Source organism: Canis lupus, chromosome 25 (genome assembly GCF_003254725.2).
Source record: "Canis lupus dingo isolate Sandy chromosome 25, ASM325472v2, whole genome shotgun sequence".
NCBI lineage: Eukaryota > Metazoa > Chordata > Mammalia > Carnivora > Canidae > Canis > Canis lupus.
Genome location: NC_064267.1, coordinates 45,313,853 through 45,328,717, shown reverse-complemented (window position 1 = coordinate 45,328,717; position 14,865 = coordinate 45,313,853). Strand labels below are relative to the sequence as shown.

General features: G+C 44.3%; 2 protein-coding genes across 8 annotated transcripts in view; one reads left to right on the top strand and one right to left on the bottom strand.

The window, feature by feature from the left end:
* The window catches only part of LOC112669926 (UDP-glucuronosyltransferase 1A1-like), a 146,054-nt gene that overhangs the window by 6,885 nt on the left and 124,304 nt on the right, over positions 1-14,865 (bottom strand). The window contains exon 1 of one of the 7 annotated variants that reach the window (XM_025463497.3): positions 5,185-6,109. The exons of the other annotated variants lie outside the window; for them this stretch is intronic. Coding sequence (XP_025319282.1) covers positions 5,185-6,048 — 864 coding nt within the window. The 5' untranslated portion in view covers positions 6,049-6,109. Of the gene's footprint in view, positions 1-5,184; positions 6,110-14,865 lie in introns of those variants that run through there. 7 annotated transcript variants of the gene reach the window in all.
* LOC112669929 (dnaJ homolog subfamily B member 3) lies at positions 10,553-11,909 on the top strand. The gene has a single exon (XM_025463503.3). It carries the CDS (start codon positions 10,639-10,641, stop codon positions 11,353-11,355), a length of 717 nt encoding a protein of 238 aa, XP_025319288.1. The 5' UTR covers positions 10,553-10,638; the 3' UTR covers positions 11,356-11,909.

Here is a 14,865-nt window from a genome sequence, read left to right as displayed (position 1 = left end):
GGCTCAGCACACATGATTTTAAGAGACTTCTTTTAAGTTTGGTTCAGAGCATGACCAGCAGAGCCCAAATACTGCCCAGCCCTCTTCAGGAATGAGTGCCCTGCCTGGTCCACTCCCACCAGCTCTCTTCGAGGCCTTCTGGCTCCCAGCAGCTGTGTCCCAGCCTTCTCCACTGGGCTCGTCTGAAAGGTCAGGGCAGCCAGCATCATCGTCCCCATCACCACACTGCATTTTTGGTCTATGGCAAAAATATCCTAAGGATGGTTTTTCTGAAGTCCTTCCTCCCTGGGATTCCATACCACATCCTTCTCTCCTGTGAAAGGACAGCTCATCTCCAAGTACCTTTTGAGTTCTTTCTCCTGAGTGAAGGTAAACAGCTTACCTCACTTCCTAGGACCTTCCCTCCTTCATGAAACCCACTCTTACTTTTACCATGTCTACAAAGCATCACGTCTGATTTCCCCTCCTTGCACACTCTCCCACACCCAGTCAGCACCCAGCAGGGTGTGATTATCATAAAATGGAAACCACAGGTCAATAAATACCCAAAGTTACATGGCAAGATTAAAGTTTAAATGTCATGAAAGTTCATCTACAGATTACAGGAGGGCAAACTGCAGAGACTGTGTTGTCATAGCCAACGCCTCTTCTGGTATTCAATAACAGCGAAGTCCACACTCTACTTGGCACAATGTCCCTAAGCCTGGCCCTGACTTCACAGACTCTAGAGTAGCCAAAGAGTGAAGCGACAGGTTAATGCCCTCGATTTCCCCACCTCTTACCCCCTTCCAAAAAGAACAAGGCCTCCCCTCTGAAGTGAAAGCACTTGCCCACCCCATTGAAACCTTTAACACAGGTCCTAACTTTTGCTGGGAATTTAGTATTTTGAGTTCCAGGCTTTTATTAGATTTTCTCTTCCCAAATGTCTTTTGTTTTTCAAAATCCTTGGTAAGCACTTAGCATGTTGGAAAACTATTGCTTTATTACTACACATTTAGAGCCACCAACAAAGACTGCAAGCTTCCCTGCTCACCAGTCTTTCTTCTCCTCACCATCGTCAAGTCAAGATGATATCCATCTCCAAATCCCAGCATGTCCACCAAGCTGGTCTCTCACCCTGAGCAGGGAAGGACATCTTGGAGTTCCCGAGTTTCATTCCTTTGCTCTCAGTGTTATTCTATCTTTTGTCTGTCAGGCATCCCAGACATGCCCCACACCAGGTGTGCTTTCCATATGGACTCTCCTTATTAACTAACTATTGTATCTCTATTCTTGAAGTTCAGGATTTTGACCAAAAGCATTGGGACCAGGCTGGTCTCCACTAGAGGAATGGAAGTATAGAAGAGCATTTATTTATTTTTTTTAATAAATTTATTTTTTTTGTTGGTGTTCAATTTGCCAACATATAGAATAACACCCAGTGCTCATCCCATCAAGTGCCCCCGTCAGTGCCCGTCACCCAGTCACCCCCAACCCCCGTCCACCTCCCCTTCCATGACCCCTGGTTCGTTTCCCAGAGTTAGGAGTCTCTCATGCATTTCAAAAAGGGGAAAAAAGATAATCAACAACTAGCCAAAACAGCAAAAATTAGGAAAAGGGAAAATGGCCAAGTAAAATAAAAATAAACTGGAAAAGTTAGAATCAAATCTCTGAATTGTTAAATTAATTGCAAACAGGCAAAATTCTCCCAAGGTTAAAAATATCAACTCCACGTTGTTTAAAAAGAAAAAAAAGAAAAAAAAAAAAGCTTGAAGACAAAGGGGTACCAAAGAGGCACTAGAGAAATGTAAACAAGATAGTGCAGGAATGGTAATGTTAATATAAAAAAACTGGAATTTCAAATTAAAAATATTAAGTAGGGCAAAGAGGGTTATTGTCCAGTAAGGTTTATAAAGACATTTCCACTCCCAGGCTTGCTTGCACCAAGTAAGGCAGCAACCAATACATAATCATGACAACTCACCACTTAGACAAATTCCGGGGGGGGGGGAATATATTAATAAATCATGCCAAAACTATAAAATTGAGGAAGACCATTGATAAAGTTCTGTAGTCCCTCCCAGTAAGTAAACTAAAATAAAGAAGAAAATCATGGAAATAAATGAAGACTACTTGCCAAAAAACAATGGCAAACATAATACAAAATGATGAAATGAAAATCAATCTTTTTTTTAAAGATTTTATTTATTTATTCATGAGAGACAGAGAGAGAGGCAGAGACACAGGCAGAGGGAGAAGCAGGCTCCTCTCAGGGAGCCCGACACGGACCCAGGATCACACCCTGAGCTGAAGGTAGATGCTCAACTGCTGAGCTACCCAGGTGTCCCAAAAATCAATCTTCATTACAATCAGGAGCAAGACAAGAATCCTTGCGACTGCCAAAATTATTCAATTGTTTTTAGAGATTCCAGTGACTTCAATAAGACCAATACCTGGCATGGAGTTTAGAACAGAAGAAACCATATTTTCTTTATGGATGAAAGTCTACATGTTAATTTGGTTTTTTTTAAAGGATGAAATCAATATTTTGATTAGGCCGAATTTTGATTTGGGACTGAATAGGGAGAAGATAACCAGCTACGAACAGAAATGGAAATCTATCACATTCACATTAGTAACAAAAAAAAAAGTGAAAAAAAAAGTGTAAAATACTTAAGAAAAACCAAACAAGAAAGGAACAGAACAAATATGAAGAAAACTACAAAGGACTTAACCTCTGATAAGGTAATATTTGAAGTAACAACAAAAAGAGCAAGACCCGGTACACAAACTTCAGTGTTCTTCCCAGGGAACTAGATCATGTGGCTAACAGAATGCCCTGTGGCACATAAATGCCATGCAACATGGAACAGTTAAAAAAATAGATATAATATTTAGAACCGAAACCACATCCATGACATATTGATAGGTGAGCAATGGGGATACATTATTACCTTTTTTTGTAAAGCAGACAGCAAAAACTTCTATACAATTACATGTTGTAAAAGTATAAGGCGATTGTAATTGTAAAAGGTGGTTACCGCCTATCTGGTGACTAGCCCTCAGTTCATACCCTTTTGTGGTTTTTGTTCATTCCTTTAACAAATATTTGGTAAGTACCGATTATATGCCCAAGACGCTGACGTTTACGAGGCACCAATCACGTGCAGACCCATCGCCGGGCCTTAAGGGTGAAGCAACAGGCAGCAGTGGTCCCTGCCCCCACATCTATGAAAGAGACGGTCAATAAACAATGATCTTTTAAATGAGATGATCACAGTACTTGATGTGCTAGGAAGGAAAGAGCACAGGATCCTATCTTAGAGAGGACTCCCTGAGGAAGTGACATTGCAGCTGATCTGGAAAATAAGAAGATAGCCACCTCACAAATTCAGGCACAGCATCTCAGAAGGATGGAACATCAAGGGTCCTGAACTGGGAAACAGTTTGGAATGTCCCAGGAATAGAAACAAGGCCAGTGTCGCCGAGGGTATCGTGCAGATTTATAAGCAGGCCCTCCTATTTCGAATGGAATTTCTATCATGCATGCACATCTCCAAAGTTTTAAATTTCAAAGTAAATATGAAACACAATTGTTTTCACTTGGATCCTATAATAATGATGCCAAAAAGTATTTCTCTTTAATTCCACTCTAACTGGGACATGCTGACTAGCTCTCTTTCCTTTGATCTATGATGTGATCACTGGTTTGGTAATATTTCACCTTCTCCTACATTGGAAAGTTGATTATTACTGGTATTCTATAACGTGAGGTTCTCTCATTTGGCTTTCTAAAAAATCAACACCATCTCCTTTCTTAACCTGATCTCTCCATCAGACATATACTTCTCCAACAGGCCATGGATTATCAGAATCTTATTGGTGGGAGATCTGCTGGGGTCACTAGATCTCTCTTCACATTATGAGGGAGGAATCAGAGCCCCACAAAGGGGATCTAGTCATGCGGTAATGGGGTGGAAGCACCCACACAACACTGGATTTCTCACAGGGTGTTTTTCCTGCCCTTCAAAGTTTCTCCTTGCCATGGCAATGACGTGATCATTTAAAATGTGAAAAAAATAAAAAATAAAATAAAATGTGAATCACATTGGAGTCACTCTGGGAATAAGATTCAGTACTCTCTGAGGGTGATGACAATCCCTTAGTAGGAGCCAGACTCAGCACCTGCAAAGTGCCTAGGCTACCAGTGGATCCTCAACTGATATTTGAAAAATAAATGAATGAATGCCCACTGATATGTCACCTCCTTGGAGAATCCTTTCCAACTCCCCATCTGACAGAGATCCTCCTGTTATTCTCTATTCCCTCCATTGCGACTCGGAAAAGGATGTGAATGCTACTTTTTTGCATATCTCAAATTCTGTATGGGAAAAACTTAACTTAAAAGCATTGCAGGGAATGAAACTCAGGACCTTTCTGCCCAATGCCAGAATCTGACTGTCTAATGTTTGCTTATTAGAAGAGAAAAGACCGTAGAAGCCAGCTTCCTATCAGAATATCTAGCAACTGTATCTTTAACCAGAAACATAAAGGTTACTTTCCCCACCAGGACCCATAGATGTCGAAGAATTATTTCAGCAATCTTTTTTTTTTTTTTTTTTTTTTTATTTCAGCAATCTTGACCCTTGTGTGCCTGACCCAATCAAGCGTAAGGTGCATACTACAGATTTGTGTTCTCTGCAAGGATCCCTACAATCATTGTTCTGTGCTTATGGCAATTATCCTTTGCTTCATCTAACTGATTACTATTCACTGGAACACACAGAATAAAATGCCCAAAGTATACTTTCCTAAAGTGTCCTATACAAAGAAATAAACCCAGAAGAGGATGCCAAAGACAGATATAGGAACACCTAGGTGGCTCAGTGGTTGAGCGTCTGTCTTCGGTTCAGGGCGTGATCCCAGAATCCCGGGATTCAGTCCTACATCGGGCTCCCTGTGAGGAGCCTGGTTCTCCCTCTGCCTATGTCTCTGTCTCTCTCTCTGTATGTCTCATGAATAAATAAATAAAATCTTTTTTTAAAAAAAAGGATATAAATTACAACCCAGACTCAGGAGATTTGTAATGTAGAAACTAACGAAAGAGGGCATTTGAGACTAGTTCAGCATGTATCGGGGGCAAGTTCATCCATCCAAAGTACTTGCGAGGATATAGGCTTGTAAAGTTCCCCCTCAAATACACACCTTGGATAGTGGGTTTTTGCTGGCACAGTTGATCCCACCAACAAAAACCATGCTGGGCATGATGGGCCTGGAGTAATCCTTGACAAAGTCACCTTTGAGAAGCCAGATGGATGCAGAGCCCATAAGTTCCTGGACTGTCACATCTTTCTGAAGGACTTCCGAGGCAAGTGGTTCATATGGGGAGTAAACCACATTGCACAAAAAGCTCTCGGACAAGAAAATGAGCATGTTCTTCACCCGCTGTAGGAAGGTCATGTGATCTGAGTTAAGGGACAGAGCCCTGGGCACATAGGATGGTGGGTTGGGGCACTGGGTACCTTGAAAATCTAGGCTGCATGGCAGTGCGTGCAAGAAGAACACAGCAGGGAGGGCCAGGTACAGGGCCACGATGGGACCGCAAGGAAGGAAGGGGTCCGTCAACACAGCATCGAAGCTGCTCTCTGCCAGCGAGGCCATCAGCTCCTTGTTATGCAGTAAATGGGAGCAAGCAGACAAAAGCAGAGCCGAGTCCTCCTTGACCTTCTTGTACGTTTTGATCACACGCCGCAGCAAAGGCACATTCTCAAAAACACCGCGCCCGAGGCTGGTAAAAGTGGCTTCCACGTCCTCCCTTCGGAATGGCACAGGGTACCTCTTCAGGGTGTAAAATGCTGCTCCTTTGATGTACACAGAAGCCTCGGAAGCTATCACCACTACCTCATGTCCCCTCTGGTGCAACTGCTTGACGACCCCGAGCATGCTCAGCCAGTGGCTGCCATCCACGGGGATCAACAGCAGCTTCCCACCCTGGGACACAGGGGCACTCAAGGCGCACAGCAGCAGGCCCAGGACCAGCGGACGTGGCCCCGGGGCCTCTGCTGCCATGGTGCCCTTGTCTTTGCTACCAAGACTCTCTCCTACCAAGAGTTTGCCCTCTCCTACTTCGTGTTGCAAGAACCAATCCATACTCAAAGTTAATGGTTGATCGTGTCACATGACCATAGTTATTCGCCAGCTGAAGATAAGTAGGAAGTTCACCTTTAGAGCTAGCTAACCAGGGCAGAGCTTTACTAGGTTCCTTTTTTTGTCCCCCAAGTATTTTTATGTTTTATTTATTTACTCTGAAGTTTTTAACTCCAGTTAGTTTAACACACAGTGTAATATTAGTTGCAAGTGTACAGTATGATGATTCACCACTCCCGTACATCACTTGGTGCGCACCCCGACAAGCGTACTAGCGTTCTTGACAGGCAACCACAGTTTAACTGGGGGAATTCTTTACCAACCACTGAAATCACATTCTTGATGGGCCAGAGAAGGGAAAACAGCTCCAGCACCTTTGAATGCATGAAATGAGTATTTCCATGGACCAAGAGGGGAGAAAAAAGGCTATGTGGTGATAAATTCGACTTCTTTTTCAGGATATGAAATAGAAAGCAGAATATACCGTTTAGAAAGAGAACAACATGCCGCTGTAAGCCTACTTTTGGCCCATGGCAGCCTTGCAGGATGTCCTTCTCCACCGGTCGCCACCAAGGACTCTGCCCAACGCTGCATCATTTTGATGCACTCATCCAACAAAATACTTATTGAGATGGCGCCGGCCCTGGGGATGCCAACAAAGACTGCCACAGATGAGCCTCCCGCCTCCCCAGAACTCAAGCTCCATCAGAAGAGACAGACTGACAATGTAAACAGATAAAGGCGTGTCAGAGGCTGTGGAACATGCCAAGAAGGAGATGAACGCTGCTGGCTAGTAAATTGCGGGAAGGGAACCCCACTTGAGCGCGCATGCACAGAAGGCCTCTCGCAGAACAGGTGCATTCTCTCAGACCGGCAACAGAGAGAGCAGACACTGAGAAATTCTGATGACCCGGTTGAAGCAAAGGGGAAAAGTGAACAAAACCAATAAGAACATATATGTCTTTAGTATGTCCTAGGAGCCAAGCATGGTGCTAAGCGCTTTACAACACATCTTATGGAATCCCCTAAAGGCAGATAACGTTATTCCCACATTACAAAGGAAGACACTGAGGCTCAGAGAGACAATACGACCTGCCAGAGTCCTGCATTTACTAAGTGACAGAGCCAAGATGCAGGCCCTAAGTGTCAGAGCATGATGACCCTGCTCTTGACCACAATTCCCCATGGCCTCTAGCAGTATCCAGCTCTTATGGCCAGGTTTGAAATTTACAGCCAACTAGGAACCAGAAGTAAAACAGTGACCCTCACAGTCACTACCCAAACTAAATGGGGAGAGATGGTGGGACTTTGGGACCAAGTAGAATGTGCTCACACAGTAATACCCAGCCCTGGCTGGTGCCCCAAAAGATCAAGTGAAGGGCCAGGGAGCGACTATGGTAGTCACAAACAGGAATACCCCTCCCAAAGAAAAGGCAAATGTGAGCATAGACAGATGAGAGCACAGATCCCAAGATTTTGATCATGGACATCGCTGGCCACCCATATTTAGGGACCTGTTAGGAAGATCATGGAGAAACTGCTAACTTTAAGGTTTTAATGTCCTGTGACGCATGTTCATAGGGCCTCCTTCATTCTGGTACTGACAGTCCCTTTTCCCCATACCACCCCTTCCTCCACAGACCTCCAGTCTTGTATGTGCTTATATATGGGTGCACGCACACACACATGGTCAAACACACATGCACTCTGAAGCTCCCCACCCACAGCACCCCCTCTCCACTCTAAGCATGTTCCATTCTCCTGGACTAAGATTCTGGGTGGGTAGAAAAGGAGGCAGCAATGCTTTGACTCACTGGTATGCCCCTATCTGCAATTCTGAAATTCATAGTCCAGTTTAAACATTAAGGGCAATAATTCTTCTGAACTCTCAATGTCATAAGAGTTCATCTGTAAATTACCCAGAGCAAAAGGGCGGTAAACACAGATAATCACCACCACGATGATTTTTTTTATTTTCCTGTATCACATAGAGCCTCAGGACTTTATGAGGCTTCTGCATACCTGGACGGTTTGGGACACGACTCTGCCCTTACAAAGCAGGCTTTCAGCACAGATGCCAGTCCATGGTTTTGAAGACAGTAAGCACTCAGTAAATGTTTTTGTATCTATATGACTTCCCTTCTCCTTTGCTGTGGACCCCATATCCAGGCAAGCGAGTGCTTAATCCACTGTCTCTGAAACCCAGCTGCCATAGTCTTGTTTCCGGGCCTCAGACTCCCAGGGCCTCCAACTCCCATCTATCCTTGCTAAGTTCCAGCATCAGCTGCGCCCTGCACTATCCCACCCCATCACCATCCATGAAGCATTGGTCAACAGCTTCCTAGGACCCAGAATAAGACGTAGCCTTGCCCGCAAAATTCCTTAGGATGGACTTTCGGCCCACCTGTCTGAGCTCATTCCTCCTCTCCAGTCCTTTCACCTCGACCCATGCTTCCAACTTTCCCTCCACTCATTCTGAATCACTTGACCTTCCCCAAACATGCCCTTCCCACGTTGCTTTATTCACGCTAGACCCTACTCCCAATCTACTCCCTATTACTGTTTATTGCGTGATTATAAGGTGCCAGCTCCAGGATTGAACTCCGTCCCTCAAGGTAACATAAAGTTAGCTCTGGTGACATAGAGTGCCTTACTGAATCTACTACCCTTTATGATGAAATATTACAGAGTTCACTGGTTAATCATTTTCCTCCTAGAACTAAATGACCTTTATTGGTATTGCCTTGCCATATACCAAAGCAAAAAATATAGTGTCAGAGAATAAGAAGAAAGTAGAGAGAGGTCAGATGTCCAAACACACCAAAAAGAAAGATCATGGTATAGCAGTTTTAGTGGAAATAATCACTGCACCCAGGTTGACCCACAGCACTATAAACATGGCCATCAAGTCTTGGTCATTTTGATACACTAGACCAGGAGTTCTCAAACTCTGGGCCAGGACACCCTTGGTATACCCAAGAAATTTTTTAGGGGAATTTTTCAAAGTCAAAACTATTTCCATAATGATATTTGGCTTTTTCACTCACATGCTCTCTTACAGGTGCAGTGGAGTTTCTCAGTGGCCTCATCACCCATGATAGATTGACTGCAGAAGCAAAGAGAAGAATCCCGTTCTCTTGTCTTAAACCACAGAGATGAGGAAGAAAAAACGTAATATGATGCCATCCTTCACCGATTTTTTTGTTTTGGAAAAGTGATTTGGGGGCACCTGTGTGGCTTAGTCAACGAAGCACAGGATTCTTGATTCCTGCTGGGGTCATGAGGTCAGAGGCCTGAGACCTAGCCCCATGCAGGCTCCACAATCAGAGAGGAGTCTGCTTGGGATTCTTTCCCTCTCCCTCATCGTATACTCTTCCCTATCCCTTGCTCCCTTGCACATGCACGCTCTCTAAAATAAATAAATAAATCTTTTTTTTTTTTTTTGGAAAAAGTTATTTTCCCATAAAAATAGGAGTCCTGTTAGCATGTAATGGCTTCATTGCTTTTAAACTGATGGATTTTTCGATTGCTTTCATTTCTAATGGAATAAGAAGTACTGACAGATACAACCTACACTAAAAAAAAAGAAAAAGAAAAAAAAAGAAAGGGCAGCCCCGGTGGCTTAGCGGTTTAGCGCCACCTTCAGCCCAGGGTGTGATCCTGGACACTCGGGATCGAGTCCCACATCAGGCTCCCCGCATGGAGACTGCTTCTCTCTCTGTCTCTCTGTATCTCTAATAAATAAATAATCTTTTTTTTTTTTTAAAGGTTTTATTTATTTATTCATGAGAGACACAGAGACAGAGAGAGGCAGAGACACAGGCAGAGGGAGAAACAGGCTCCATGCACCGGGAGCCCGACGTGGGATTCGATCCCGGGTCTCCAGGATCGCACCCTGGGCCAAAGGCAGGCGCCAAACCGCTGCGCCACCCAGGGATCCCTAAATAAATAATCTTAAAAAAAAAAAAAAAAAAAAAAAAGCAAAAGGGTCCTGAAGCCAAAAACCCAGAGAACTGCTGTTCTGGACAAATGATGGGGCGGGCTGTCCAGAAGAAACGCGCCCCATCACTCTGCCCCACGGGCTGAGGGTGAGCCTGAGGAAAGCCTGCTTTAGCAAAATCGGTCTCCCTCCATGCCAGGGCCCAGCGCGGGAGCGGGGCCCTAGTCCCTGCTAATTTCCTCTTTTTTCTGCGGGGGATTTGCAGATCGCAGCCCACCCCCCCCATTCCCCACAGCGCGCGAGGGCCGGGTGGGCGGGGCCAGAGAGAAGGCGGGGCCTCAGTGGGCGGGGCGTCCGCGGCCGTGCGAGACACGTGACAGAGAGCCCAGAGGAGCGGCGAGCCTCGCCCGCAGTGCATTCTGGGTAAGGCGTCGACCAATGAGATGCGAGCTACGTCACAAAGGCGCCCGCTCCGGGTGTCGCCCCGCAGTCGGGCCCGCGCCACGGAGGAGCCACCGGGGGTGCCGCGTGTCGTGCGGGTGGCCCGCGGGCCGAGCCGGGGGCTGTCCGACATGGTGGACTACTACGAGGTGCTGGGCGTGCCCCGCCGGGCGTCGGCCGAGGCCATCAAGAAGGCGTACCGCAAGCTGGCGCTCAGGTGGCACCCCGACAAAAACCCTGAGAACAAGGAGGAGGCGGAGAGGCGGTTCAAGCAAGTGGCCCAGGCCTACGAGGTGCTGTCGGACGCCCGGAAGAGGGACGTGTACGACCGGTACGGCGAGGCGGGAGTGGAGGGCGGCGGCGGCAGCGGGCCCTGCCACGACCCCTTCGAGTACGTCTTCACCTTCCGCGACCCGGCCGAGGTCTTCAGGGAGTTCTTCGGGGGCCAAGACCCGTTTTCTGCCTTCGACTTCTTCGGAGACCCGCTGGAGAGCGTCGTGGGCGGGCGAAGGAGCTCCCGGGGCGGCGGCGGCGGCAGGGGGACCGTCCCCTTCTTCTCCGCCTTCAGTGAATTTCCAGCATTCGGGGGAGGTTTTTCCTCTTTGGATACGGGATTCAGTTCCCTGGGGAACGGAGGCCTGTCTTCCTTCTCCATGTCCTACGGTAGCGGCGGGACGGGCAACTTCAAATCCGTGTCGACTTCCACCGAAATCGTTAATGGCAAGAAGATCACCACCAAGAGAACCGTCGAGAATGGCCAAGAACGGGTGGAGGTGGAGGAAGACGGAGAGTTGAAGTCCCTGGTGATAAATGGCAAAGAGCAGTTGCTGCGCCTTGACACCAAGTGATTTCCAGTCCACGTTTCATTTTAGAGCACGTTGTGTGGAATAGCAGGACTTTGGTTTTTTGTTTGGTTCGGTTTTGTTTTGTTGGCTTTTTTTTTTTTTTTCTGGAAGATTTCAAGTGAACTCTACTTTCAGAACAGCTGTACTCAAGAATTTATAAACAGTTCGTGCCAGTGCCTATTTGTCATTATTGTTGGGACCACACGAATAGGACCTCCGTTTGTTTGTCTCTAAGACGGTTGCAAATACCTGTAGGCACTTTGCTATATATTAAACATAATCCCGAGGCAGACGGTGACTGTTTCCTAGTATTAGGACAGAATGTTTCCAGCACCTTGAACCTTGTCTTTCCATCGTGTTTGAAATGAGAGCCAGGTAATTTGCTCTGAAGGTAACATTGCCAAGATAAATGGTCTTACTTCAGTTTTTCTTCTCCAACACATGGTGGTAAAAGGTATGAATATAGTAATATTTCTGGCTTCAGGATGGTTTTTAGCCCCACATAAATGCTGGTGACTACTGAGAGTTTTCCGTTGAAATATAATATTAAGCCTACACCTTTTTTAAAAACAGGGAAACCTGGCAAAGTGGGTGTATTCATTTCCTATGGCTCCTGTAACGAATTACCACAGATTCGGTGGCTTAAATCAATGCAGATTTATTCTCTTGATGATCTGGACGTCAGAAGTCTGAAATCCCCATCCAGTGGACTGAAGTCGGTGTAAGCAGGAACATGTTTCCTCTAAAGGCTTAGGCAAAATGCTTAAGTGAATCCCTCACGGTTACACGATTAGTTAATAGCATCCTGAGGATTTTATTCAGGTCACTTAAGAAACAAACAGTGGTAGTGATGACTCAAAACAATACAAATCCAGTTGCTAGCCCATACCCAACTTAGTTGTATGACTATTGATGGAAGTGTGGGAAGTGTTTCCCTGAGGCTACACGAAACTATCCCATCGCCATGCACAGGATGTTTCTTGTCTCAAATTAAGTTGACAAAAGCTAAGAATATTGGAAAGCTTGGATTACTGATTGGGTGAGGCAATATACGTCTGAAAGAGTAAATTTCTGTTGGCACAGTTTATACCCACAGTGAAAACCATTTTGGCCATGGTTGCCTTGGGATAGTCCATCACAAAGTGTGCCATCCTCCTTGGTCATGTCTAAGGAGAAGTTTGCATGAGGCATGGGAGCAAAAAAGCAACTGAACTGAACAGACTAAAAATGCAGCATAGTTGTAATTCTTTACAGGAAGGTCATGTGACCTGAGCACAGCAGTAACTAGGAATGTATGATGTTGAGTTTGGTCCCAGTAGAGCCCAGTCCCCATGGAATGGCATGTGAACAATTCACAGCAGGAACGTAGGATTCAGCCACTACTGTCCCACAGGGTACACAGTCTGTTAAAACTAAATCAAATGGTCACTGAGGTACCCAGGCAGTGCTTCTCGCCCACTAACTGTACAAGAAGTAACAATAAAACAGACTACACCAGGGCTTTTAAAAAATGAGTTCATTTGCTTGCCAGGCTAGGGAACTTATACCAGTGAAGATACTCAAGAGTTGTTGGTGGAGAGGGAAGGAGGAGCAGGGAGAGAAGAGATGTCAAGAGTTTTGAAGTCATAGAAAAGGGTGCACGTTTTCATGATGGTTATGCCAATTAAGGGTTAAAAAATGCCACTTTGTATAGGACAGACCAAGTGCATTTGTGCCTATACAATCAGTTAGCATGTCTCCATTGGTCAGAAAAGTCTTTAGTTGGGTCCAGTAAGAGTGGCAATCGGGCTACACACAGGTCATGGATTTAACGGCTCTAGTGGAAGCAACCCACAAGTCAGTGGATGACTGTATAAGCAAAATGTGCTCAATCCGTATGATGGAATATTATTCAGCCTTAAAAAGTAAGGAAATTCTGACACGCTGCAACATGAATGCGCCTTGAGGATATTAGGTGAAGTGAAATAAGTCAGTTGAAAAAAGACAAATACTATATGATTCCATTTATATAAGGTACCTAGAGTGGTCAAGTTCATGAAGACGAAGTAGAATGGTGGTTGCCAGGGGTTTTAACAGCATTTGTTGAAGGCACACAACATTTAGTTATAGATCTGGATTAGTGCTGCTAAGTGGAAAGTTTCCCTTTTACATAAATGTAAAATATTTAAAGAATTTTCAAAACTGAAAACCTCTTTTAAAAAATGTCAGCGCCAAAATCACTGTCCTGTATACCACTCAGTATTCCTTATCTATGGAAAGACCAGAGTAGGGAAAACACGGTAGAGAAAACAGCACTTTGTCTGGTACAGAGATGACCATCTCAAGGACCCTGTAGTGGATTCTCTACAAGGACTCACAAGCACCATCCCATGGAGCACACCAATTAAATAAGGAAGTACTTTAAGACATTTTAATAATTGGGCATATTGAGGTTTTTTAAATAGAAAAATTTTAAACACACATTTTTAAGTGTATCTTTGGAACATTTACAAATGTTAATCACATCTTGCCCAAAATAATAGCCACTAGCTACATGTGACTACTGAGCACTTGAAATGTGGCCAGTCCAAATTGAGATACGCTATAAGTGTAAAATACCAGATTTTGAAGACTTAGTATGAAGGCAAAAGAATGTAAAATATCTCATTAATAATTTTATATTTAGTATGTTGAAAGTATGTTTATACATATTTGATGAAATGAAGTATAATTTTAACCCTCATTTTGCCTTTTTCATAGCATGCCTACTAATTTTTTTAAATTATGTATGTGGCCTGCATTATTCTTCCATTAGGCAATTCTGACCATAAAGAAAACCTATCAAATTATTTAATGTAGGGACTTCATAAGAAATATTATCTAATTAATATCTAAAATGATTAGAAAAAAATAAGAGAAAGATAGTTAAAATAAATCTTAACTATATGGGAATAAACAGCTTTGAAGATAGCCATGGACTTAAAGAGGAAACTCAAACCAGAAAATTAAACGAGCAAAAACAAAACAAAACGTATGAACGATTTATGCCAAAACCTACGAGACCTAGAATATGTTCTGTTACCTTCAATGCTTCATCATTAAGAAAATGCTAACAGAAAGGAACTTAATGTTTACCTAAGGAAAATTAGAAAAATAACTATAAAATAAACCAAAAGACAAGACTGACCATTATTAATAAAAAGCAAGCTGGCATTAATGAAATAGAAAAAAAATAGTAAAAAAATAATAATAAGCAATTCCCAAAATTATTTCTTTGAGAAAACCAATAAAATAAGTTCACCCATCTTAAGTCTTTTTAAGTAGACTCCATGCCCAGCGTAGAGCCCAATGTGGGGCCTGAACTCAGAACCCTGACATCAAGACCTGAGCTGAGCTCAAGAGTTGGGTGCTTGGCCACCTGGGTGGCTCAATCAGTTAATTGTCTGCCTTCAGCTCAGGTCATGATCCCAGGACCCTAGGAGCCCCACATTGGGCTCTCTGCTCAGCAAGGAGCCTGCTTCTCTCTCTCCCTCT

Excerpts from the sequence above, each read along its gene's own strand:
- LOC112669929 (XM_025463503.3), top strand. The coding sequence starts at position 10,639 with ATGGTGGACTACTACGAGGTGCTGGGCGTGCCCCGCCGGGCGTCGGCC.